This window comes from Arxiozyma heterogenica (assembly GCF_036370985.1).
Source record: "Arxiozyma heterogenica strain weizmannii chromosome Unknown scaffold_26, whole genome shotgun sequence".
Lineage (NCBI taxonomy): Eukaryota > Fungi > Ascomycota > Saccharomycetes > Saccharomycetales > Saccharomycetaceae > Arxiozyma > Arxiozyma heterogenica.
In genome coordinates, this window is record NW_027042679.1 from 374,195 (window position 1) to 401,778 (window position 27,584).

At 30.7% G+C, this 27,584-nt stretch overlaps 9 protein-coding genes and 1 non-coding gene across 10 annotated transcripts; 6 read left to right on the forward strand and 4 right to left on the reverse strand.

Moving 5' to 3' along the window:
• Nucleotides 1–685: 685 nt before the first annotated feature.
• PWA37_003123 (E3 ubiquitin-protein ligase HRD1) lies at nt 686–2,398 on the reverse strand (the record flags this gene model as incomplete). Its single annotated transcript, XM_064859659.1, has 1 exon — nt 686–2,398. The coding sequence occupies one exon, from the start codon at nt 2,396–2,398 to the stop codon at nt 686–688; it is 1,713 nt and encodes a 570-aa protein (XP_064713615.1).
• Nucleotides 2,399–5,067: 2,669 nt separating this feature from the next.
• Nucleotides 5,068–5,141, forward strand: PWA37_003124. The gene has a single exon. It is a non-coding gene; the product is annotated as a tRNA-Cys (tRNA).
• A 958-nt stretch (nt 5,142–6,099) lies between these two features.
• On the reverse strand, nt 6,100–7,593 carry FUM1 (fumarase FUM1; the record flags this gene model as incomplete). Its single annotated transcript, XM_064859660.1, has 1 exon — nt 6,100–7,593. One exon carries the CDS (start codon nt 7,591–7,593, stop codon nt 6,100–6,102), a length of 1,494 nt encoding a protein of 497 aa, XP_064713616.1.
• A 1,240-nt stretch (nt 7,594–8,833) lies between these two features.
• Nucleotides 8,834–10,780, reverse strand: KEL3 (Kel3p; the record flags this gene model as incomplete). The annotated part of the gene is made up of 1 exon (XM_064859661.1): nt 8,834–10,780. One exon carries the CDS (start codon nt 10,778–10,780, stop codon nt 8,834–8,836), a length of 1,947 nt encoding a protein of 648 aa, XP_064713617.1.
• Nucleotides 10,781–11,647: 867 nt separating this feature from the next.
• ATP15 (F1F0 ATP synthase subunit epsilon) lies at nt 11,648–11,848 on the forward strand (the record flags this gene model as incomplete). Its single annotated transcript, XM_064859662.1, has 1 exon — nt 11,648–11,848. The coding sequence occupies one exon, from the start codon at nt 11,648–11,650 to the stop codon at nt 11,846–11,848; it is 201 nt and encodes a 66-aa protein (XP_064713618.1).
• Nucleotides 11,849–12,543: 695 nt separating this feature from the next.
• On the forward strand, nt 12,544–15,261 carry MDL2 (ATP-binding cassette permease MDL2; the record flags this gene model as incomplete). Its single annotated transcript, XM_064859663.1, has 1 exon — nt 12,544–15,261. The coding sequence occupies one exon, from the start codon at nt 12,544–12,546 to the stop codon at nt 15,259–15,261; it is 2,718 nt and encodes a 905-aa protein (XP_064713619.1).
• A 649-nt stretch (nt 15,262–15,910) lies between these two features.
• On the forward strand, nt 15,911–18,598 carry KAR9 (Kar9p; the record flags this gene model as incomplete). The annotated part of the gene is made up of 1 exon (XM_064859664.1): nt 15,911–18,598. The coding sequence occupies one exon, from the start codon at nt 15,911–15,913 to the stop codon at nt 18,596–18,598; it is 2,688 nt and encodes an 895-aa protein (XP_064713620.1).
• Nucleotides 18,599–19,298: 700 nt separating this feature from the next.
• Nucleotides 19,299–21,935, forward strand: PLC1 (phosphatidylinositol phospholipase C; the record flags this gene model as incomplete). Its single annotated transcript, XM_064859665.1, has 1 exon — nt 19,299–21,935. One exon carries the CDS (start codon nt 19,299–19,301, stop codon nt 21,933–21,935), a length of 2,637 nt encoding a protein of 878 aa, XP_064713621.1.
• Nucleotides 21,936–23,707: 1,772 nt separating this feature from the next.
• Nucleotides 23,708–25,432, forward strand: HO (Hop; the record flags this gene model as incomplete). The annotated part of the gene is made up of 1 exon (XM_064859666.1): nt 23,708–25,432. One exon carries the CDS (start codon nt 23,708–23,710, stop codon nt 25,430–25,432), a length of 1,725 nt encoding a protein of 574 aa, XP_064713622.1.
• Nucleotides 25,433–26,072: 640 nt separating this feature from the next.
• Nucleotides 26,073–27,098, reverse strand: PTP1 (tyrosine protein phosphatase PTP1; the record flags this gene model as incomplete). The annotated part of the gene is made up of 1 exon (XM_064859667.1): nt 26,073–27,098. One exon carries the CDS (start codon nt 27,096–27,098, stop codon nt 26,073–26,075), a length of 1,026 nt encoding a protein of 341 aa, XP_064713623.1.
• Nucleotides 27,099–27,584: the final 486 nt, after the last annotated feature.

Below are 27,584 nucleotides of genomic sequence, written 5' to 3' on the forward strand. Positions count from 1 at the left end.
GTTAAAACGAAATTAAATTATTGACTAATATTTGATTAAATAATAACGTAAATAATAATTTAATTCAAATAAAAAATAAAACACAGCGATAAATGTTAATCTTGCAAAGCTAATAAGACCTTGATATAATTAAACAGATTCTTATTTTTAATAGTTAGAATAGTTCCAATACAAAACAAAACAACTTGTAGTCGGAAGGAAACTAACGTCGCTTATGTCAGTAAATATTCTGTATATATTACTGTTTGGCTGCCTAACTGTGCCACAATAAATATGTGTTTATCTTCTTTTTTTGTACTTTGGTGTTAAATGTTGTATTTTTTTGCTTTTTTTGAATTTTTGTCATATTGAACAAAAATTGACTCAAATATGTTTATACACAATACACATACATATACGCATGTGACTAATAGAGGTATTGGATAGATACAGAAACATATAATTGCATACGTATTTATTGCTGGTGTTGTGTAAGTTACATAGGATAGGGAGAAGACAATTAATGACTGTATCAGTACGAAAGACAAATCTATTGGATAACATCTAATCTGCTAAAAAGTGCCATGTACAATAACCATTCTTAGTTAGAGTAAATTGTTGATAACATAAGATACTTAAAACTGATACTTGATCTATTTACCTGTTTACATACATGCACATGCACATTCATATAAAATTTGCTAGACTAAATATGTCTTCTACCTTCCAGGTATGTGTCTGGGATAGTAATGATTGAATTTTGAAGATTTTCATTTGGTGTAACGATTAATTCAACCTGTGTTGTATTTGAACTATCATCTTTTACTTCAAATTTAATGTTTGAACCATCTGCATTTTTTTCTTTTACCTGAAATACCGACCATTCACCATATTTTAATGATTTATTTTTTTGTCTTGTTTCCATCATCCTTCTATTTAAGATTGGAGATATTTCTTTTCTTTGTGCTTCTTCTGTGGCTGTCGATATTGTTGGTGAGGGTGATCCTGAATGTGTAGTTTTATTGGAACCAGTCATATTATCGATATCAGAAATAGAAGATTCTACCGAGCGATTAGAGGTATGAGTATCTTGTGTCGGGGTCGGTGTTGGAGACTGAGGATTTATTGTCGAGTTCCTTTGATATGGTTTATGATGTTGAACAGGTTTTACATTCCCCTTTTCATCAAATACAGGTAATCTACAAGTTGGACAGGTTTGTGATCTCTCCATCCAATGTTTTAAACATGAAAAATGTAACATATGGCCACAGGGCAAGATTTTGGGTCTCTTATTTTTATTCATCGATTTAATATCTTCTTGTGTGAATAAAATTTCTTGATCCTCATTAGGAACTTCAATTTTATGTTTCCTTTGATGTGTGTGCTCTAATAAGTTGTCCATACATACAATACAGATGTTATCATGGTCAATTAAATCTTCTGGTATAATATCAGGCAGTTTATCACTCAGTTTCTTATTGTTTTTCCACATCTTATATATATCTACACTTCTTTTCACTAAGATTACAGTATCCATCACTAAATCCTTAATATAAAAAGTCCTGAATTTAAATGGGATACCAAATGTTAAATCCAATATAACATCAAAAAGTTTCGTAATAACATCGATATATTTCTCATACATGAATTTTCCTTCAAATTCTCGTTCATCATCATCGTCGTCATCATCATCAGAACTTTCAATCTCATCTGAATTAAGGTTAATATGGTGATTATGTTGATTATGATGTCTAGATGAATTAGTGTAATAAAATGCATAAAAATTCAATATGGTATGAAATAGAAGATTCAAATATTGATTAAGGATAGAAGCGAAGTTGTAACCAAACGTAATCGATATAATATTGACTGAATTAATATCTTTATAAAATGGTTTCAAATTATCAAAGAATGTATATTTTGTAGTGAAATAATTTAAAATTGCAAAAATGATCATATTTCTCATAAAATTAGAGAACACCAATTTGGTGAGAGTGGTATGCTCATTAATTGTTTGCAGAAGTCCCTCTAATCTATCTTTTAATATCCAGGTAAACACTTGCATAATCAAGAATCCGACACTGAACAGCAGGACATTAAACATTTGTGAACTGTTAAATTGCGATACAATCATAATCATGGGTATTACAATTAATGGTAATCTCTCAAAGATATGTTCCTGCTCAATGATTCGTAATTCACCAAATAACAGTGTAGTCAACCCTTGCCAAATTAATAGGAAATTTAGCAACATAAACGCAGATAGAATAATAAAACTGAAACCTTGATTTAATTTAATTGTCCATTGCACAAAAGAATGTGACTGCCTGAAAGTGCTGTAAAGTGTATATATGGTTAAACCATAAACCCCAATGACAATGACAGTTTGTTTTTGTCTACGAGTTTCTAATATCGCCATCTTATTTTATTTTATGCTATTTTATTTTATTACTTCCTTATAGTTTGAATATTCTTATTATTCCTTTTTATACGATATTCCTTTTATCTCTTATTTTTTCTGTTTTATTTTCTTTTCCTTCTACTAATATAATGTAATATTTATTTCTATAACATAGCCCTAGTAATTTGGCAAGTCATTGCTTTCTATTGCAAGTTGTCTGCAATGTTTAACCATGAGGAAGAGAACCTTACGGGCACACAGAGAGGTTTAAAGGATATTATTATAAAATGAGCTGGCCATATTGTTGGAAATATACAGAAATACCAAGGGAAGAAAAAAACAAGCACCAAAAAAAAATCCGGTGCCTCTCAGATTTTTCCGCCTGGATTTTCTTTGTCACACTCGAAAATTTCGCCAGTGCGGAATCTCAAAACCGGTACCAAAACTTTAGAGGAATTCCTCAAAAGGAAAACTATAAAGTGGAAATCTAACAAAGAATCAACGATATTATATACTATATAACATTACAACATGCCATCATGGCTCAGTGGGTCCTTAATACCGCCATATTAAAGATATTCATTTAATGTATTAATACTGTTTTATCTCAAATAGGGGTCCCGAAATATGTAGTTCCTTAGAGATGCTCTGGATGGAAACAAGAGACTCAGAACATCTAAAGCACCAGTCTAAGACTATAAGTGTATTCAAACAAACGATCATCAGATTGGTGTTTGGTCATAAATTACCAAGAAACTTATTTAAGATTTTTTTATTTTTTAAAAGAAAGTACCAGAAGTACTTATCAACATTAACATTCATATTATATCTGATAGTTTCTATCTAATAGACATTAATAATAATAAAAACCAAACAAGAATTATGTAATTGATGGAGTTGCTTAGAATTAACAGCTGTAAGATTTGTATTTATTTAGATATAATTAGTGTTCATATTTTAACCTATAACTTGAGAAAGTCTCTTGCAAAAACTTAAATCCAAAAGTTCTTCTACTAATATATTGACTGTTATCCACACTTGAGAACTCAAATTAAATAACGATCAGTTAATAATTATCTAATTCTGTTGAAAGTTTCATTGTAACTGTAATAGTTGTAAAGAAGTTTTTTACTTTTTTTATTAACAGGAAGAATTATTATGGCAAATAATCTTTAGGAAGACAAAAAGTTTCCAAAAAAAAAAACCATAAAAAAAAGCACACATTTATTTTCGTATGCTATGCATACATATATATATATATATCTACACAAAATAGTAAAAAGAATAGGTCAACTGTAAACTAAAAATATAATTAGTTTAGACTATATGGCAGTAGATATTCGGTAAAAAAATTTACTAATGGAAGTTGAAGCTCACAACATCCCTAGTAATATCAGATATCATTACATTACTACTGTTATTTCTTATTCTCATATTGAATATATGTATTTGATTATTATATATTCTATTCAGTGTAGACAGTCACTGTTTTATTTTATTTAATATTATTTCTTCATAATTTTCTGTTTTCTTCAAATTTCTAGATTATACTTTTAGTGCCAAAATATAAGATATTCTCTTTATAATATGGAACATTTGTATAACACAAAATATACAGAACAACTAAGGTGAATATAATTTTTATGAAAATGAAGATGATCAAATTCTCTTTTCTCATCATACAAAATTGGTGATTATACCGTGAAATCATATACCTACCAATATAACAAATTAGAGAGTTGATTGAGGATCAGAACTAAAAATAACCAAACTATACTTTTGAAAAGACGTTCTTTCATCTATAATTTTTCTTCATATGTAATTTATACAATATATATAACAAGAAGGAAGAAAAGTAAAAAAAAAAAAGAACTATGTTGAAATAAGGGCTAGTTTAGTTAAGCTAATTCTCTATGCAAAAGAGTACATTATGTATTTAAACGTCAATAACAGTCAAAATCTGCTTAATAAATATAAAATCTATAAAATTTTAAAATCCTACTGCCTTTTTAATTGATAAACAAATTACCCATCACTTTACTGAAGTAAAACAGTATTAAGAAAATGGAATGTTGTAATATGAAATGGTCAGATTCTTTTGTGTATTTCGGGGAAGCACAAATAATATTAACAGTTATTCAAATAATCGAGACAATAATCAACTATAGGCGATAATATAATTACTAAAACGGTCTTATATATTGAGCAGCTTTTTATCGAGTAATATATTCATTCGAAGTTACTTCTTGTTACTTGTTTGTTGTTCTATTTTGTTTATATATAATATATAAATTATTTATAAGAAACGGTTATGGAAAATGATCTTTTATCTTCAGAAAACGTTGTCCTTTTATATGTTTTCTGGAACTCAATCAACTATTCAACTTGATATATTAATGAATTAGCAATCCATATCTTTATGATTAGTTACAATAATATAATCGAGGATCATAGAACATATAGGACAATAGGTTATGGTGGCGTAGTAGAAACTATAATGAACACGGTGTACATAAACATAATATGCTATGGTGGTGTAGTAACAAAGATATGTAAACACACTGTACACTAGGTGGCAAATGGACACGTTGTACTCAAAACACAATAAATCACTTTAGATTCAGATAGAATCTTACGTAATCTCGGTGGTGTTACCTCTATATTATACAATCCAAAGGGTAATTTTCAGCTTGTATGGCGCAGTGGTAGCGCAGCAGATTGCAAATCTGTTGGTCCTTAGTTCGAATCTGAGTGCAAGCTTAACGCCTTTTTACTGTTGAAAAATTCGCATCCGTGTGAATTTGTATCTACTCCATAATGATGAACTTCTGACAACACAATCCACATAGAATAGTATTCCTGATTCACGTAGCTAGATAGAAGGTGTAGACTTTACTCACAAATTTAAACACACTACTAGCATAGCACTAATTTTAAATAAGTAATATATAAACTCAACCTTCTTGATTATTATTGGTTGTTCTCTTCTAGTCATGTTAATTGCTGCTGCTTCTATATGTTTATATCTTTTCTTTCCAACTTTTCTAAATTTCAAATAGCAAAATTTGTATGTAACATTTTCCAATAAGGAGAATTCAAGAATACATTGATAGGTCTCGTTTTCCTAAACCAACGCTGAACACACTAACATCTAAATATTTAGAGTATTATATTTTAGAATTTGTCAAAATAACTAAATAATGCTGTAGATTAGGTGATAAGAAATAAATATATATATAAATATATATATTATTTTTTTAATTATATAACTAAGTATATTTCTTTTAATTTTAGAATAACCAGATTTACATTTGAAACCGGAAATAAAAAAACATTACAAGTAACAACTTAAATATATATATATATATATATATATATTAACTGTGATTATTACATTTTATATTCGTTTACATTGTTGATGGATATTTTTCCCTAAATTGTTGTGTTGTGTCCCTTTTTGTCCCCTCTAATTATGACTAAAGGAAAAAAAAAAGCTTAGTAAAAGTTAATTTAAAAAGAGAACCCTTACAGAAATATACATCAACCTTATTATACAAGACAAATAATCCCAAAAAAAACCTCGATAAATAAAGAATTATTATGCATGAAAGACAAAATATAGTCAACAGGAAATTAATTGACTAATTACACACCAAATATATATATATATATATATATCATTCACAGAAATGACCATTATGAAACCTACATGAAAAAACTTATGGTTTTGGGCTAATCATATTTTCTGGAACAACCCATTCATCAAATTCTTCAGCAGTTAATACTTTCAACTCCAAGGCAGATTCCTTCAAAGTGATATTCTTAACATGTGCATTTTTAGCGACTTTAGCAGCAGCATCGTAACCAATCTTAGGATTCAATGCAGTGACTAACATCAAGGAGTTATGTAGATTTTCATCAATCTTATCTTTATTGGCAGTCAATCCATCTAGACAGTGGATTCTAAAAGAATGACAAGCATCCGTCAATAATCTGATAGAACTCAATAAGTTGGAGATCATCAATGGTTTGTAAACATTTAATTCAAATTGACCTTGAGAGCCAGCCATAGTTATAGTAGAATTGTTACCCATAACTTGCAAACAAACTTGTGTCAAAGCTTCATTTTGGGTTGGATTAACTTTGCCCGGCATGATAGAAGAACCTGGTTCATTAGCTGGTAAGGATAATTCACCGTAGCCACAACGTGGACCAGAACCCAAATATCTAATATCCTGTGCAATCTTGAATAAAGAACAAGCCAAAGTGTTCAAAGCACCACTAGTCTCCACAATAGCATCATGTGCAGCAAGAGCTTCAAATTTGTTTGGAGCAGTCTCAAATTTGATACCAGTTTCACGAGATACTTCTTCAGCAACCATTTTATCGAAACCTACTTTTGTGTTTAAACCAGTACCGACAGCAGTACCACCTTGGGCTAAGAAATGTAAATGATACAATGTTGCTTCAATACGGTAAATCCCGTTTTCTACTTGTTGAGCATATCCACTGAATTCTTGACCTAAAGTCAATGGAGTAGCATCTTGTAAATGTGTTCTACCAATCTTAACAATATGTTTAAATTCTTCCACTTTCTTAGTCAAAGATTCTTGTAATTGTTTTAATTCAGGTAAAAGTTTGTTGATGATTTCAGTCATTGCAGCGATATGCATGACAGTTGGGAAAGTGTCATTAGAAGATTGCGATTGATTTACATGATTATTTGGATGGACCAATTTAGAACCCATTTCACCACCAAGCAATTCAATAGCTCTGTTAGAGATGACTTCGTTGGCATTCATATTAGATTGAGTACCTGACCCAGTTTGGAAAACAACTAATGGGAAGTGGTCGGAAAGGGTACCCTTGGCGACTTCATCAGCAGCGATTTGAATCTTATCGGAGATTTCAGGATCCAAAGTACCCAATTTTTTGTTAACGATAGCACATGATTTCTTTAAAATACCAAAAGCCTTAATAACAGGTTCTGGCATAACTTCACGGACACCGCCAATCTTGAAATTTTGAAAGGAACGTTGGGTCTGGGCCCCCCAATATTTATCAGCAGGGACCTTAATTTCACCGAAGGAGTCAGTTTCAATTCTGAAATTGTTTGAAGTGGTAGAGGACATTCGGTAGGTAGAAATGATGTTCGGATATAGATGTTTGCCACGGACTGATAAAGTAGCGATGTTTTTAGAGATTCTTAACATATCTTTTTTTATTGTAAAATACAAAGAAAACAAAAGTAATAAATAAGTAGAAATAAAGTTAAAAAAAAGGAAACTAAAAGGGGGAAGTGACAGTGAGAAAAATATATAAACAAACAAACAATAATATACACAGTCTAAAATACTAGGGATATTAATTAATATGTAATGGATAGAAAACGGTTAGTTTTGTAAAGAATTGCTTCTACAGTGAATAATTATTTATAAGCTCCTATCTTTTTTTTTTTTTTTTTTATTAGTTCTAACTTATTCTCGATTTAATTTTCAACCTTTTCCCTGTCTGCGAAGAAGAAAAAGGAAAAGAGAAGTTAGATTAAAACAAAAGTTGAAAAGGGAACGTATAATTCAAAACGAGAATACAAAAACAACATCGTGAGTAATCAGGAGTAGGAAGCAAAGAAAGAACCAGTAATCACAAATAGACCACCACGTCGTGTAAAATGTGGTTTCCAAACCACCTGTATATATACTTGTATTTCTATTCCATGCAGTTGAGCATCGGTTAGTGGACAAATGCCAACGCACATCACAATCTATGGCAAGTTCTTGAAGAAGACGGTATATGAAAAAGAGGGATGGAAAAGGGAATGTAGATGGATGGATATTACCATTTTACCAGCAATAATATTATTTTAACTGTTTTCTTTCTCTATCCCTCCTCCTATAGTCATAATGATAACAACAACAACAACAACAATAATAATAATACTAAACGTTCATTAAAAAGAGGAAAACTGAATACGGAAATGAAAAAGGAAATCTCGCAGTTCATTGATGGAGTTTTTTGTTTTTCTTTCTCTTTTTGCGATTTGTTATTCTTATTACTACTATTTTTTTTATTTTTTGGATTTAATTTCTTTGTTAAATGATGGTATATTGGACCAATGAGGATACGTGCATTATTCTACAGGCTTGTTGTGACAACAACTACTGTCACTCAAACACGAACAAACATAATAAACAATTATCACCTTTTAATCAAGCCTTAAGTTGTGTTACCAACAATAGAAATATACCAATTCACAAACCGTCATCTATTCGTACTTGGTCATTGCCTACTAGACCTTAGAAGCAAAGCCGATGACATAGCAGCTGCAGTCATTGTTAGTAAAAAAAAAAATAAAATTATGCTTATGATTATTCAAATATTACATATTTTATGTACAATATACATATACACATACACATATATATGATTTGGTTGTCTCAGTATCCTTTGCATTCAACGTCTACGAGATTGTGGTTTGCTACTATCTCTTTCTATAACGTTCCCGGTAACCCCAATCTCTTCTAATTTCTCTTCTTCAATTCTTACTTGATCACGTCTTTCCCACCAACGGTCTTGACATAATTCAAATGATTTGTGCTTCAAGTGTTTCCCACGAGCATCTCTATTGCTAGAAATAGCCCATTCCAAAAATTTAGGACCTGTACGGATGTAGAACTCACGCAAGGACTCAAAGGGCTTTGGATGTGGTAACCACGGTTTATCGTCTGGAATCTCCATTTCCGATTCTTCATCTTCCTCATTGTCTTCATCTTCATCCTCTTCATTTTCTGCCACCAATTTCTCATCTCTGATCTCTTCTTCACTGTCATCCTCATCATCATCGTTATCATCATCATCATCTTCATAATCGGATTTTGGTTCACCTTCTCTTTTTGCTGCTTCAATTTCTTTCAAATCTTCCCAATATACTGTAACACCATCTACTCTATTTAAATCAATTGAATAAAAGGAATCCACAATGTAATCTTTGTCACCATATTCCCAAATACCACCATATATGTAAAGAGAATCGTTCATTACTGTAAGAGATGCGTTGAATCTTGGGTGTGGTAATTGAGTAGACACAGTGAAACTAAAACTATCAATACTGTTGTCTTCTTTGTCATTCATCATATCTTCCTCTACTTCAGCATCATCCTCATTACTATTAGACAAATTATTCTGTTCCAGAATCTTATTCAACAGTTCCTGCAATTCTCTTTCTTGTTCTTTAGATACATTATTATTTGAATTACTTTTAGCATTTCTATCACAGCTGTTTTTGCTCTTTCTTAAGCTCAAATTATACCATCTATTGGACTCAACGTTATAACTAAAAAGATCATTGTAGTATTCCGATTCCATTGATTCCTCTGTTTCGTCATAATCATAGACACCACCAAACATAATCCCACGGCCCTTATGGTATGCCATAGAACAACCAACACGTGGGGATGGTTGGAAACCTGTCCTTTTACGTCTCTCCCAACGGAGAGAATCCACGTCATTCGCATTAGCAGGCTTCAAGACCCAGTAGTCTGTCAAAATTTTACCCTTTTGCAGATTCTTCTTTGCTTTTATCTTACAATAACCACCATAGACCAGAACCCCATCGTTTGGATTAGCCAACGGGATAAAAGAATGACCAGACCGAGCGTCGGGGATGGAAAGCGTCTTTGGGAACTCCAATTGCCTCCATTTATGTGTTGTGATGTCGAAGACCCAGGTGTCATCCAAATATGTGGTATGCGAGCCCAAATCACGGAACCCACCATAGAGAATGAAATAGTTTTTCCAAGTGGTGATACGATGACCTGACCGTGCAGAAGGACCAACCTTGGATTCGATCTTGGTCCATTCTTTAGTCTGTGTATCCAGGATCCAAGTGTCGTTGTAATGGTAGAATGTAGATTGTTTTGGGGAAGAAAACTCACCACCGTGTAATAATGCGATCCCGGAAGAATGGCAAGACATTGCAGCAGAGGACCGTGGCATTGGGGAATTTTGTGAGGTGTATCTTTTCCATTGGTTATTACTTTTAGTAAAGGTATACAGATCGTTATAGAAAACAGTCTTGCCGGTTTCATTATCTGTGTATTCCCCTCCAAACAATATGATTTCACGTTTGGAATGCAATGGATTAGTCACCATACAGGCATTAATCCTCTTGTTTGGTTTGTCCACGGTCTCCACATTAATTTTTTCATATTTTTCCTGTTCTAATTTGAATTGGGCTAGAATAGAATCTAAGTCCACGTTGTCTTCATTATCTGAGTCCTGGGCACTTAGTTTGGTCATCAGTTTTTTGTTCTTGGCCGCTGCCTTTTCTTGGTTTCTTTTATTTTTGGCTTCAGCACGGGCCTTCTTGGCTTCTTTATCTTTCTTATTCTTCTTAGCCATGGTGTGTAACGTAACTACTTTTATCTATTTATCCATTTATTTATTTATTTATCCACCTAACCTGGTTCTCTTCCTTTATTTAATTTTAATTTATACCAATTGAATTAACAATCACAAAAAAAAAAGAAAAGGAAGAAAGACAAAAAACAGGAGATAAGAAAGGTTTAAATATGGTACGCTAACTCTTCTAATTCATCATCTGTAGAAATAGAAAACGAAATGGTAAGTAAAACAGCAATTGTATAATTTTAAGAATAGGCTACTAAAGAAAAAAAAAATTCTCTTTTTTTTTTTCTTGTTTTTCCAACCTCATCGCATTTCATCGCATCGCATCTCAGATCTTGTTATTTTCCAAATTTTCGACGCTCGAAAAAATAAAATAAAATAAAAAAAACACAAAAGAAAAAAAAAGCTCACGGATTTGCAACGGATTTTCGACGGATTTCTCTCCTGTGCGCTTTAACCAATAAATGTTTTCATTTTTTTTTCTTTTGCTGTGAGAAAGAGAAAGAGGACATCCGTACACCACACCACCGTTGCTGTTGTTGCTGCTGCATTTTTTTTTTTTCTTTTTCTTTTTCCAGTTTCCTCTCCTATGAGCAAAGACAAAGACGTTTTTCTTTTCATTTTAACCAGTCAATAACAACTGACTAGCAAGTAAATCGACTTCCCTATGTAAGTTTTGTTTTCCAAGCCTGTTACTGAACTAAATTACTTCTCATTATAACTGTGACAATACACAAGTACATAAACACATATTCTCTCTGTTCTTCTCTCCCTTTCCCTTCCCTTCTCTTTCATTTTCTGTTTTAAAGAAACAAGAAACAAGAAACAAGAAACAAAAAACAAAAAACAAGAGTTTATAAAATGACTGCTGCTTGGAAATCTGCAGGTTTGACTTATTCTACATATCTGGCATTAACCTCTCGTCTTTTAAGAAAAGCTTTGAAACCAGAATTGCAGACTGCTGCCGTTAAAGCCCGTTCCAATACCGAAGCCATGTTCACTGAATATTCTGAAAAGGGTACCCCAAAGGCTGATCCAACCCCTCTACAACCTCATCACTAAGTTTCTAATTCTATCTATATTCATATTACAATTACTTCAAAAAATAATAACCCTCTCTACTATCGTACATTCAAAACGGTTTGAACATTCATGATCCATTAATCATTTCATTTCATTTCGTTTCGTTTCGTTTCGTTTCTTTTTTTTTTTGATTTATTCATATTTAATTTTTACTGTCCATAAATAAAATCATTTTTATTATATTATTATTATATTATATTATATTATATTCTTATCTGTCTCTACATACATACATACATACATATATATATATATATATATATAACTATAACAATACTTCATATAAATTCATCTAATATTATACTATATTCTTTTTCACCAAATCCCTTCTCTTGCCTTTGTTCCTTTTTTTTTAACACAACCCCTTTCAAAATAGAAAGAAAAAAAAAAAGCAAATGTATGAAAAATATCAATACCTTATAGAGAAGAGCTATACAATATAATAATACATTCATACTTTGATACATATAAATACAAAATTAAGTTATACTTAAACAAACATACATATATACATACATACACACACACACACATATATATATACATATATATATATATATACATATGTCTCTTTATTCATGTTTTCTGAATAAATGTAGAACAGTTACCCTAACATAACATATTAACCAAAAAATAACTAATTACTCTATCAAATCATAATATTCTAGACCATAATGGTACAACCATCCGTTTTTTTACTTAGGTACCATATATCCTCTACTTTCCATTCCATTCATAAAATTAACTTTAAAGTTAAATTCAAACTTAAATTGGATTCATTTTGGATCCCATCTCACAACTTTTCCATTTTGAATAACAAATCTTTGAAACTGAATGTTCCTGATAATAACTCCGTATTAAAACAAAACATACTCACTTCTATTAATAAAAATAATCACAATCGTAACTATTTTTCCTATTATGTCAACAACAACAGTAACAATAACAATGACAACAATAATAATATCGTTCAGTTAAAAAAATATTCCAAATCCCAGTTTTCCCATTCTCTTCAACCAATAAATAATAGTCGTGATAATAGTACAATCACTAAGAACACTTCTATACAAAATAACAATAACAATACTACCGCTACCACCACTTCAAGAAATAAAAAACTTCGCGCAACATTAGATAATGAAAGCAAAGATTTATGGAGATTACTCAAGTTAATTAAAAATGATTGGAGAATGTTGACTGTGGCTCTGTCTCTTTTGACATTCTCATGCGCCATTGGAATGGCCATACCGAAAATTATCGGTGTGGTTCTTGACTCTCTTAGATCATCCGATACAATAGAGTCTTTACAAGATTTGGTCATTTGGAATGGTATACATGCTCCAATGTTTTTTGGTTTGACTTTGGCTGCCCTTTGTATCGGTTGTATAGCAAATTATGCAAGAGTAATCCTTTTACGGCTCCTAAGCGAAAGGTTGGTAGTCAGATTAAGAGCTAAGTTGATGAAACGTATCTTACACATGGATGCGACCTTCTTTGATAAATTTAAAGTTGGAGATTTGATGTCTCGTGTAAATAATGACGCATTCCTAGTATCTAGATCAATTACTCAGAGAGTCTCAGATGGTGTTAAGGCTCTAGTCATGGGCACAGCAGGCATAGGAATGATGTTCTCTTTATCATGGCAATTATCCTCTGTTTTACTAATTATGATGGGCCCACCTCTATTAATAAGTTCTAAGATCATGGGTAGACATATTAGATTGAATTCTAAAAAATTACAAGAATCAACAGCAAATTTAACAAAATTGACAGAGGAACAATTTAATGGGATTAAAACAATTCAAAGTTTTGTAGCAGAAAATAGCGAATTACATAAATTTAATCATTCCATCAGAGATATCTTCCAAATTGGTAAAAAATTCGCTTTTATCAATGCAAAGTTTTTCACAACTGCTTCATTGATCAGTGATTGCAGTTTCTTAATTGTGTTAACGTATGGCTCATATCTAGTATTAAATGGTTTGCTTACTGTAGGTGATTTGACTGCTTTTATGCTATATACCGAATATACAGGAAATGCTATTTTCAATATGTCAAATTTCTATTCAGAATTGATGCAGGGGGCAGGAGCAGCAACGAGATTATTTGAATTGACAGATTCTGTACCACAAGTACATTCAACAAGAGGAGCAAAATTGTTACCTTTAAAAGCAAGTTCATCAATATTTCCGTCTTCTTCTTCTTCTTCTTCCTCAGCCGCCTTCACCTCCACTACAGAAATTTCTTTGCCTTTATCTTCAACAAAGAACCCTAAATCTAATACCCCAATGACAGCAGGATCTGTTGAGTTTCAAAATGTTACTTTTGCGTACCCTACAAGACCCACTGTGCCAATATTTAAAAATTTATCTTTTAAAATCGAAGCTGGCTCGAATTATTGTATTGTCGGACCTTCAGGAAAGGGTAAATCGACAATAGCATGGTTGTTAATTCGTTGTTATGATGTACAGGCCGGTCGTATTTTAATTAATGAACAAAATATCACTTCGATAAACGCCAAATCTTTACGTAGGAAAGTTGCTATTGTCCAACAAGAACCAATATTAATGTCAGGAACTATAAGGGAAAATATCACATATGGACTAGACTATACTCCAACAAAGGAGGAAATTAGATCTGTTGCCAAACAATGTTTCTGTCACGGTTTCATCAGAAAATTACCAAACACATATGACACAATGATAGGTCCACAAGGAACTTTATTAAGTGGTGGACAAAAGCAAAGGATCGCCATTGCAAGAGCATTGATTAAGAAACCAAGTATTCTAATATTGGATGAAGCCACATCCGCTTTAGATGTGGAAAGTGAAGGTGCTATTAATTACACGTTTGGCCAACTGATGAAATCCAAATCCATAACCATCATCAGTATTGCTCATAGATTAAGCACTATTCGTAGGTCAGAAAATATAATTGTTTTAGGAAACGATGGGAATGTGGTGGAAATTGGTAAATTTAAAGACTTGTATGAAGACCCAAACAGTGAACTATCCAAGTTATTAAATGAAAAGAGTCTACCAACAGGCACTAAATCAAACAACCATAGCCATGATAATCTGAACTATGATATTGATAATAATGATCCTCTAGCTGGTAATGACAATATAATTCAAACAAATGATGCAACTGTAGTTAAACAGCATCAAAAGAAATACCAAAAAACTTTAAATGGAGAAGACCGACAACAACAATCTGATCACAAATTAAATAAAAATTTAAGAACCACAACATTACAAGAATCGAATATGACAGAAAATGCTGATGTTGATTCTGAATTGGCCAGATTAGAAGAATTGGAACAAGAAACCATCAAAGACCTTTTGAAAGATGTCTCCAATGAAACACCTATCAAATTAACAACAAATGAATAATCAATTACTAAATGTACCCTATCTAAACACCGCAAGAAGGGATATGGGTATAAAATAAGTCAAAACAAATTACCCCATCTTCATGGTTCCACTGACTCCTACAATAACTGTCCAGTTTCGAGAATTTGGAAAACACATTGAACCTTTTTTATTTGTCTCAACATAAAACGCGAAGAGGAAAAAAAAAACGAAAACTCTTTTTGGTCAACAAAAGGGGAAGAAGAACCAAAATTGGGCAAAATATCAAAAATGTAAACAAATACAGGAATAATCGAGAAATCTTTTGTAGATAGATATTATACCTTTTATTGATGAAGGGCACCTTTCATAATCTCTTCATGGCATTGTATGCTAATACTTATTAATCAATTCGCTTCTTTTCATTCTATTTTTAAGAACAATACTTCAACTTTAAAAAGCTTTTTTTTATTGTTATTTTTTGGTTTATTCCAATAGTATATAGAAGAGACTAGAATAAATAAATAAATATACATATATTCGCATATTTGATATTATCATTAGTGTATACTATTCTGTTCTTTTCCTTTTTTCATTTTTATTTTTTTTACATTTCTGCTATCAGTCTCTTAGTTCTTCATATATTACAATATTGTGTGTGCAAGAAATTTATATTTAGATATTCCAGGAGATGGATGTTCAGTCTGCACGTAATGATTTACAACCATGTTTCAATAGACTTAAAAATCTTTTAAATACCTTAGATGGATATACAAAGTATGACTATGCCTTAGAACAGCAGTTACAGTCTTTAAAGGATGACTTGGAACTTCTTAATGAAATTCTGACTAAGCTATTTTTAGATTGTAAACAAGGAATAGCAACAGGGAATTTATCTATTCCATTTAATAATTCAATATTACAACAAAATTTGGTTATTATAGATTTGATTGATGATTCTGATAAGTATGATATCACATTCTCCCATCTTTTGGATATAATGGAATTGAATGAATATGAAAATCATTTTGATATAATTATTGATTTAATCGAATCTTGCAATTTTGCAAAGAATAAACTACAATCCTTATTGACCAATTTGAAAATATACATAGATATTATACTGGAATATCACGAAATCTTAAATGATAATATGAAAACATTAGACATTATCATCAATAAAAATATTGACAATCTTTTCAGTTTACAAGATATTAAAAATACGTCTCCTATGAGACATGTACCATCTTTTACGTTGAACCAACTAATAAAGATTCTGTCAAAAGACTATCCAACAACAATTCCACTTAGTACTAATAGCAAGGATAATATCAACGCCCAATTAAAATTACCTAAATTTTCACCCATGGAAGAAAAATTAATAAAAAACTTTATGAAAATCCAAAGTGATTTAAAACCCATTGAAACTTCGTTATTGGAAGTCTTACCACAAAGGCTACAGCAATTTGAAAAAAGACATCAATATTCAAACAAAGGCATTGATATTCTTACACTAAATCAACAATTGAAACGCTCCTATAAGGAACTGTTCCAAAACTTTAAATTCTTAAATTCTAAAGTTAATTCATTGAAAAAGGATTTAATAGATAAACGTTGGAATATTATTTTTACAAATCTAAATCATGAACTAGAATTTTTAATTAACGAGATGGAAAGAAATTATCAGTTATTAGTAAGATTTCATAACAACACTGATGTAACTAGTGATAACACACAATCCAACTCTTTGAATGAAACAAATTTAAATACAGACGGCGGTATAGAATCGTCGTTATTGTCAACCTCGGCATCATACAAAATATCGAAACAATTAACACTTCAAATGGAAAAAGTAACAACAACTGTTTCAAAAACTTTTGATGTTATATATGCAGCAGCAGAATTTTCTCTTTTAGATGAAAAGATTGCAAATAAAACCAACGAGTTAGCGCGAAACTGGGTAAATCTACGCCCCCAAAGTGATCAATTAATACTTATAGTTAAAAACAAACTTAAATCACAACAGCATATAATAACAGAAACTAAGACAAAAGTACCGAAGAATTGTGACTCAAGTTTCCTTGATATCGAAACTCTAGAACCACCCCCGCCGCTTCTTTCAACTGCAAGTAAATCGAGACGGTCAAGTAACAATTCATACCTATCGCATGGATCGGATAGTGAAAGTGATGTTGGAAATAGAACTATTGAAACTATTGTGAATGATTTACGAAAATTTTCTATAGCCACTACAACAAATCTTCATAACAACAATAATGCCAATAAGGAAAACGAAGATATATTTACCAAGCGAAGTCAAATGGATGCAAATATACTAAAGAAACCTATTTTGAAATCAGGTTCTTTACAAAACGATGATACAAAAATTACCACTCTAAAGAGTGGAGCCAAATTGTTGGAGAAAATGCATATAAAACCGATTATTGTCTCAACCTCTATTGCAGAATCTGCATCCAAAGATATTGATAATGAAAATAACCCATTTTTTGACTCGCAAAGTCTCGAATTAACAAAGTTCCAATCAGAACACCAATCTAATACTAGTAAAAAAACACAAAGAAAAAAAAAGACTAGAAGTCTCATTTTAAGTACTCTTCCACCTCTTATCCATAAAACCAATGAGAAGGATATTACAAAGGATCAATTCCCACCTCTATTAAAAGAATCAATGAATCGTACAGTCTCTTCATCGTTAACAATATTAGCCTCACCATTATCTTTGAAAAATACCTCGATAAATGATGAGATGTCGACATCATATATAAATTCTACTATTAATAATAATGAAAGTGATTTTATGGATTCTACTACTGTAGAAATTGTAGAGTCAAATGATATTGGACACCATTCAGAAATTTTGTCCAATAATCTTACTAAAAGCCAAATAACTGCCAACACTCCAATAAGACATGATATTTGTGATCAAGTCTTATCACAGACAGCAGCATCTACTGACGTAAATAATGGTACAAAAAGCATGAATCCAAAGGTACATTCTTTTTTTACATCATCTTCTTCTACATCATCCATTAGCAAAAATGATATGTTAGATTTTTGTAATAATTCATCAGAAATAGCAACTCCAAAAAGGGTAACTTTACCCCAGCAAGAAGAGTTAATTACACATATTTCACCAGAAACGTTTAATCAACTGTTGTGTGGCAGAATTGAAATTAATCAAAAAAAACCTTCTTTAATTCCACATATTCAAAACAACAATACGTATTTCTCAAATGAACGTATTAAACCTATAAGTTTACCAAGGAAAGGGCATAAGGTTTTTCTATCTAAAAGAATTCCAACACCTACACCCTTATCTCAGTTATTAACACAAAGTTCACAAAAAATCCTTGGATAGAATAATTTAATGCATAGATTAAAGAGATGTACTCATTGTATCACAGAACATATCATATTTTAGCATTTAATCATTCACTGTTCTCTCTATAATTCAATTCCCACATCCTACTTTCTTTTTTTGCATATTCACACTTATAAATTTTAACTGTAGGCATTGATAAATATAAATATATATATATAACGTGTTGATTATTACCTCGCATTTATTCCGCTTCAATCCTGTATCATTGTGCTTCTAGAATGTAGTTTTTATATAGACCTTATCGTCTTGCCTATGTCAATAGCCATTTCGAATTTGTTTAGAAGATGGAAATTAGGGTTTCAATGCTCTTTTTTGAAGATCTGAAATTTTTTGAATCAAAAAAAAAAAAGACACGAAAAAGAAAAAAATCTATAAATGTGTCAATAATACAGGCAAAACAAGATCATCAATGAAAAACCATAAAGATTAAATCAATTGTGAATTGATAAAAGCCTGTGGCACTTTTTCTAAGGAATAATAACAACAAAATTTAAAAGCTGAGATTAATACAACAATAAATAATTGGTGGTTTGTATTGCAATATTATTTGAATCAATAAAAAAAATATCAAATAAAAAAAACAGCAACATTACTTATCAAAACTTTATCTGGAAGTTTTCTCATATCCTTCTACTTCTTTTCTTTTAAACACAAAATTTAATTAAAATACCTTATTATGTCACTCATAAAAGAACCTCAGACAATATATGTGGAAGAAACTGAAAGACATGATGTGACGAAAGATTCCTTATCTTTAGTTTCTCCTGTAGACACAAAATTAAACGTAACTGTAAGTGAGAATCAACATATACCTTCCCTTAATACTGGAACTTCATTAGGCCCACTTACTCATACAAACAGTTTTAGTGACATATTTAATGTCCTTAAACCTGAACATAATCTGCTGACAAATGAGCTCTTCAAATTTTCTAAAGTATTACAAACTAATGGTGTCTACTTAACAAAAGTCACAAGATCAGAGCATAAGTTATATTGTTTTAAATTAAATCAAAACAATAGTAAAATTTTATGGAAATCCAATGTAAAATATATATGCCTTGACTCTATTAAAGACATTAGAATTGGCCATATGGCAAGTAATTATATGGAAGAATATGGAGTGACCTTTAATACCAAATGGATTACTTTATTATATATTACAAACAAAAAGTTGAAGGTGTTCCATGCAATAGCTAAAACAGAAGAGGATTTTCATGTTTTTTATCGATGCATATGTGGGATTGTCAAAGTACGAAAAGATCTGATGGAAAGTATGTCACTTCCTGATCATGAAAGGTTTGCACAAATCCATTGGCATAATATTGTCTCATTTAGCAAAGATGATCAATTGAAAGATACTTTAACATTTGAACAAGTAAAAACACTTTGTGATAAGTTCCATATTTATTGTTCTGTGACGCATCTAAAATCGATCTTTGATAAAGCAAACAACAATCATAATCACTTATTAAATTTTAGTGAATTTCAACACTTTGTAAAATTGTTAAAGGAGAGACATGAACTTACAGAAATTTGGAAAACTATATCTTGGAATAAAAAGACTATTAATTTACTACAATTTAGTGATTTTATGCGTACAGTACAAGGAGAAAAAGATATGACAGATCACCAACTACAACAAGTTTTTAATGAATATGCAGAAAATGGCTTGATAACACAAGATTCCTTTACTAGATTTTTAAACGATCAACCATACTTGCATGATATAGTGCAGTCTACTGATTATTCAAAGCCTTTAAATCATTACTTTATCGCATCCTCACATAATACTTATTTATTAGGCAAGCAGTATGCTGAGACTCCCTCAGTAGAGGGTTATGTTCAAGCCTTACAACAAGGGTGTCGTTGTGTAGAGATTGATATATGGGATGGAGAAACAGGACCTGTGGTATGCCATGGTATTTTAACTGCATCAATCCCCTTATTAAATGTTGTTAAAATTATAAAAAAATATGCATTTATTGTATCGCCTTATCCATTAATTCTCTCCCTTGAGGTTCATTGTAATAAGGAAAATCAACAACGTATATCACAAATACTTAAAGAGACTTTAGATAACATGATATACAATGAATTTAACAAAAATACCATGAAAAGCTTACCTTCACCAAATGATTTAAAGCACAGAATTATCATCAAAGTTAAAAAACCAAGAAATTTATTTACAAAGAACATGAACCCTAATAATTTAACAGATAGTACTTCGAAAAATTATTCTTCCTCATCAATCTATGAATATACTTCCTTTTCATTTAGTTCTTCAAATGATTCAGAAATTGATTCTATTACAGATATGCTCATGAAAGAAAAAAGAAACGATGATGTTTCCCAACTGAAATTAATTCCAAATGTGACCACAACTAGTATATCAAGAATAAAAAGAATGGGTTTGAAGAAAAAAGCAGAAATTTCTACTTCAATATTTGAGATTTCAAATATCCATGGACTTAAATTTAGAAACTTTTCTTTACCTGAATCTAAAACAATCGCTCATTGCTTTTCCTTGAATGAAAAAAAGTTTGAATCACTACAGAAAGATCCTAACCAGGTGTTATCTATGGACAAGCATAATAGAAGATTTTTGATGAGGATTTATCCACACTCTTTAAGATATAATTCAACGAACTTCAATCCAATTAAATTTTGGAAATCTGGTGTACAAATGGTGGCTACTAATTGGCAAACAAATGATGTTGGGCAACAAATCAATCTCGCAATGTTTCAATCAACCAATCAAAAGAACACTTTGATTCATAGTGGTTACGTATTAAAGCCAGAACCATTACTACAAACGGTTTCTAAGATAAAAGAAATACCTGAGATATATAACCAATTTAATCAAAAGAACTTGAATGGGTATTATATCCAACTAAAGATACTTTCAGGACAGTTACTACCAAGGCTTAAAAAGGATTCTAAAACCACTAATAATTTTGGGCTATATGTGTCAGTTGAATTTATTACTGATGATCTTAACAGCTCATTGATCAAACCACTTTCTATTATTAAAAATGGAACATTGATATCTGAGACAAGTGCATATTCTTTGATAAAAGAGGGTAACGGTTTTAATCCTGTATGGGACATGGAGTTAAGTATTCAGCTAAAGAAATTGTACTTTGTTTTTCTTCGATTAGTTGTTAAGACCAACGATACGTCACTTGCTACATGTTGTATAAAGTTGGACTATTTGAAAAGAGGTTACAGACATATTCCACTGTACAGTTTGGAGGGCGAAAGGTATATCTTTTCTACTATTTTCCTTCATTCACAAATTTTTCCAGCATCTTAAACAGCATATTACTTTTCACAAACATTTAATTATGATACTTGCATATAGTAACACTCTACGTGTAATAATTGGTATATATATTCTAATAAATTACTAATTAAACTTTCTATAATAATCTTAGCTCTGTATCTGGATAAATTTACACATATTTTCACATATTGTATCTTCTTTTCCTTGTTTTCAAGTAACTAAAAATAAAAATTGTAGTTATGATAACTTATTTGATTTCTATCAGAAAAAGTTTATTAAACCTCAAAAAAGATTGTAATCAATTGACTTCTTCTTATTATCAAATATAATAGTACATAATAACCAGTAGTACGTGAGATGAAAGTGCATCCAAGAAGAAAATTTGAATTTTACTTTTTTGGACAACGAGATAACATGAAACAAAAAAAAAGTATCTATTTTACCTCAAAGAAAGACTATATTCTTAGTGAACAAATAAACTCATTCAATAACTATGTGATCTACCTGGAAAGTAACCATCTCATAATATATAAATATTTGATGAGATCTGTATTGTTTTAATAACAATAAAAAATATTGCAGCTAATATAATATGATTATATTTTTTTTGATAATAGAGTCTACTAATGCTAAAACAAAAAAGAGGAAAATAGTATACAAAAGTATTGTTAGGTTCTATTCATATTTGCTATTATTTCTTAAAAAATGTCTTAATTCTCCTCAGTGTTTGTTCATAGTTTCTAATATTTTATTATACAAAAAACAATATATCATAAACTTTTAGAATATTGTTGACGTTTTGGACCGTACCATCTCAATGCTGATTACTATGTAATCTTCTAGTTATTTATCTAATTGTTGAATAGTTCTAAACAAAACTGTAGCCAATACAATGATTTTAACTAGTATATAATAGAGAAAAAAAATCCCTAGGATAACAATAAATAATACTATAAAAATAATAACAAATTTATATTTTTTTGCAAACCGTGTAAAAAATTGCATCAAAATGAACTAAAAAAGCATTCTCATACTATGTTATCCCAGAGATATAGGCTTTCACAGAATAATAGATTCTACTCAACCATGTTAATTATACCCTATTTAGAAATCAATGGTGGTCATTTTTGGATAGCAAAAATATTCAGTTGATTTTATAACGGCTTTTAAAAAAAAAGTTGAGTATATGATATGGTGACAGATAATTAACAAATGTTGGAATGATAATATCTATGACATTATACAACAAAAGACAAAAAAAACTTTTCTTTCATAGAAATATCCGATAATAATTATTCTATGGATTTATTGGACATCTTTTTGGAATTAACTGAGCATTTAAAATATTTTTGACTGGCTCTTCTCATAGATTATTCATTTCGTGTCTTCCCAATCAATAATAGCTTGAGTTGGATACTAAAATATTTTTTACATTATAATTATTTAACATTCTATAACAAAATTACCTTTGTCTTAATTCAATCCCCAAACTCCTCGTATTCTTATCTTAAAATTAAAATATTGTTTCTTTAATATATAATAGAGACACGAAATGTTAGAAAAAAAATATCTTACTTTATTAATCTTGAATAAGATAATTAACCACTAATTTTTACTCATCCCATGCTGCTATTCTTAAGATAATATTAATCAAATAGTTTAAAAACATGATATAAAATCAGAAGGTTTCAGGCCAGTAACAGAAATGTTTCAGAATAGTTTTAAAATGAAGTTAATATAAAACCGATAAAAAATACCAAGTCTTTTCCAAGATATTCTTAAGAAATAGATATCATAACAAAATGTTCGAAGAGAATATTAAGCTTATAATGAAAAATGGTAAAACTATAGCAATTAACAAAATTAAAACAAACTCCTATGTCATGTGTGAAGATGGAGACATTGCAAAAGTAACGGCTATGACTAGAGATTTACAAACCACTTATGAAATAGTCCAAGTCACTAAACATAGGGATGAAACCCATGTAGAACGACCAATTTTTCACAGAATCCAATTTAATTGTTCCTTAGGACATATATTAGAGTTAAGTGTACCTAGTATACCAAAGTTGGAAAAATCTTTGAAACATGAGAGATATCTTGTGAAAATAAAAAAATTGGTTGATTTCCAGACCAGTGATGGTCGCATTATTGTCATTCCAAAGGATAAATTCGTAAGTTTTCCTCTTACAACTGAAGGTGAATACCAAGCTAGAAATTATATGGAGACAGTCCAAAAGGAACAGCCAACATACATTGACTTTAGACTTGAACTAAGAGATATAGATTATTTAAACAGTCATATCAGATTAGCAACTTTGATGAGGTATAGTCCAGTAATAAATGGCAACGGTATTTTATCTGAATTCTTAACAGGTCAAAAACATTTAATAACTTCGGCAGTATTAGGCATGGCATGGTTGCTTGGTTTATGGATTGGTGACGGAACAACTAGGCATCCTGAAATTTCCATGGACAGTCATGACATTTCACTTTGGCAAGGTCTATTAAAGAACGTTTCACCTTGGGGTCTAGTACCAACCTATAAGGACGCTTGTATTCCATTAAGAGCTAAACATGTAAAATTATATTATGGAAATGCAGATTCTAAAAGGAAACACCAAATGTTCAGAACAAATAACCCATTCTGGAAGTGCCTTGTGAAACTGGATTTTAAAAATAAAGAAGATGGTACGAAAAAAATACCTGAATTTATGTGGCATGATGATATTGAAGTAAGAGAATCATTTCTGGCGGGACTAATTGATGCTGATGGATATGTTGCGTATGGTGAGAAGAACGGTGATGTGTTTGGCGTTTCTATTCAAACAATATATCCCTCAGTTATGAATGGGATTATAAATGTAGCTAGATCGTTAGGTATAAAGGCTTCTGTTACAACTAAACCAGAAAGAGAAAATATCATCGAAAATAGAGTAGTACAATGCAAATTCACTTATGAATGTACTCTTGTTGGAGAATCTACGTTACAAAATGTGTTATCGAAATGTCAAAGTGGTCACAAAAAAAGACCCAAACCGGTCAAAATTTCTAGAGAACCTATTAGATTTCATTTTGAAGAAAGGAAAAGAGGTTTAAATTGGGTATATGGCTTTCAAACAGACAAAGACAAAACGATTTTATTGAGTAACTATGTTGTTGTGACATCTTGTAATAATCATCATTGTCACACAGAACAGAAGAAATTTTCTCCTGATAGAAATCTTCGTCGTTGTAAAGCGTGTTCCAAAATAAATGCAAAATGTTGCTACAAAGATTGGACTGGAAGGCACAATTTATGCAGCAGATGTAGAGCTCGATACGTTGTATCAGGCTATAGATGTCTTGAGTGTCATTATGTTCCAGACCAAAGAAGTATTAAGAAATTGAAACGTAACGATATGCCGTTAAGGTGTGATAGATGTCAGGGATCTTATTATTATGATCCAATTAGGGGACCTATTGATAATAAAATGAGTGTACTGCCAAGTCCCTCAAAAGAGCAAAATCCAAATAAAATCTCATGATCATCTAAAAAGAGTAATGTACATAAATTATCATTCAATTAATCCAAAAGAAGAATAAAAGTATAGAAGAATAACCCTTAAGGGAGATTACACTGGAAATGGGAAATAATAGGGAAAAAAAGGAGGAAAACCCACAATTTTTTTTCTTTTAAAATGATCTTTATATGTTACCATGTAATCATGATACCTTTTTCATTACTAACCTTCTTCTTTAGATAGTTTACTTATCATAGGCTTTGTAACAATATCCAAAAAGTATTATTCATAGTAGTATGTTGAAAATAGATATTTGAATAAATATTATAACGTGACTGAAGCATATCTAATTGTCTCCAATTTTATATTATTCCTCAGTTTTTACGAGGACCATATTTTATCATCTGTTATCAGTTTTATTATTATATTTTTTTATATAGAACTTGTATTCTTACAAATAATTAATCCTATCGTTGTATTAACTTTGTATAAGAATGAATTATATAAGCGTTCTTTTAGTCATATATTATGTAGAAGAACGTGTAGTATTATACTTGAGAGTACTTTCTTAAAACTTTCTCTACGTGCATTCTTTCCAGATATAACTATGACAAAAAAAAGATTGATTTTTTTCTGAAAAAAAAAAAAAAATGGGTTTTACCGATCAGTGACTCTCCATATTATGCAAGTAACGAGCAGCATGGTAGATAAACCTATATTGATCACTAAGTTGAACCATCTTCATTCTTTGTGATCTTAACTGTAGGACTATTTGTTCAATTAAATCTTTATCGTATTGGGATTTGGTGGATTTCAGTAGATCATTGTTAGTTTTCTCAGAAAAATCAACTGTATTATGTATTAAATGGTCTAGTGCAATAAAAGTTCCAGACCTACCAACTCCAGCAGAACAATGCACAATTATTGGGTCCTCGCCTGAGATAAATCTGTGGGAATGCTGAGAAAGCTTCATAATTGGGATTATTTCCTGAGGTTTTTTCATATCTTCCCACTGATCAAAATAAAAATGATATACTGTTTTGACAGGTAACTCATGTTTCTGTGTGTTGTCTTCATTCTTAGGTATCAATTTCAATATAGTTAAGGTGTATTGATCGTCAAACCGTTTTGCACTTTCATATTTAACTTCTAAGGATTGCTTAAAGATACTCAGATCTTCTTCATAGCCAGAAGGACACTGTTTATAAGACACATATCTTTTAGTATCATGGTATTCAAATCCCATTGGCCAATAAGGGAAACATTTTTCCCTACTTTTTTCTATCAAAGGTGTCACCATAACAATTACTATATTGTTGCTATGACATTCATGATAACACATTTGCCAAAATTGACCCCATGTATTCCTGGTTGGACCTTGTGTTGCAATATAATGCCCACTAGAGATGGATTGTTGTGATATATCAACGTTTACATAGGACGCATTGATATAATCATTACCTTTTGTCACATTTAAATGTACTCTATTCTTTTCATATGGCATAATATTAATATATCTGTTCCGAAAATCGTTTATTTCTTTAACGCTTGCTCCCAATGACCATTTTGATTGCTGGTCATGTTCTCTTGCTACCTCTCGAAGTCTTTTATCCTCTTCTTGTTGAATACAACTGAATTTCTGATTTAGCTCTTTATCGTTTAGATTCAAATACCAAGGATCTCTTCTCATGTTTAAAAAATAGGTAATATTGATATTAACAAAAAAGATATATATATATAACAAATGGAGCCACCTTACTATCTGATTGAATAACCTAGTTCAATGGATCATTCTAAAAATTTTTTTTAAAAAAATATTCACAAAAATAAAAAAACAAATACTAAGTTAAATTATGACCATATTTGTATCTCTCAAACTTTAAAAAAACTAGTAACAACGAATAATTCGAAACAAGTTTTCATCCTTAACCTCCATTTTTTTTCATACGACTCATTAGACGATTTAACAAGCTGTGCAACCTTTCAATTTTGATGATGAAAAACAAAAAAGAAATCGAAAAAAGATTCAAAGGAAAATAAAGGAGTCGGAAAATTTCAAGACTGTTTTTCCTAAAATGGCAATTTTCGGAGATTTGTTTTTTTTTTTTTTTCTAAAAATAAAAAAAAAAAGAAACATAATCAAAAGTGAAACAAAACAATTTGATAAAAACAACAA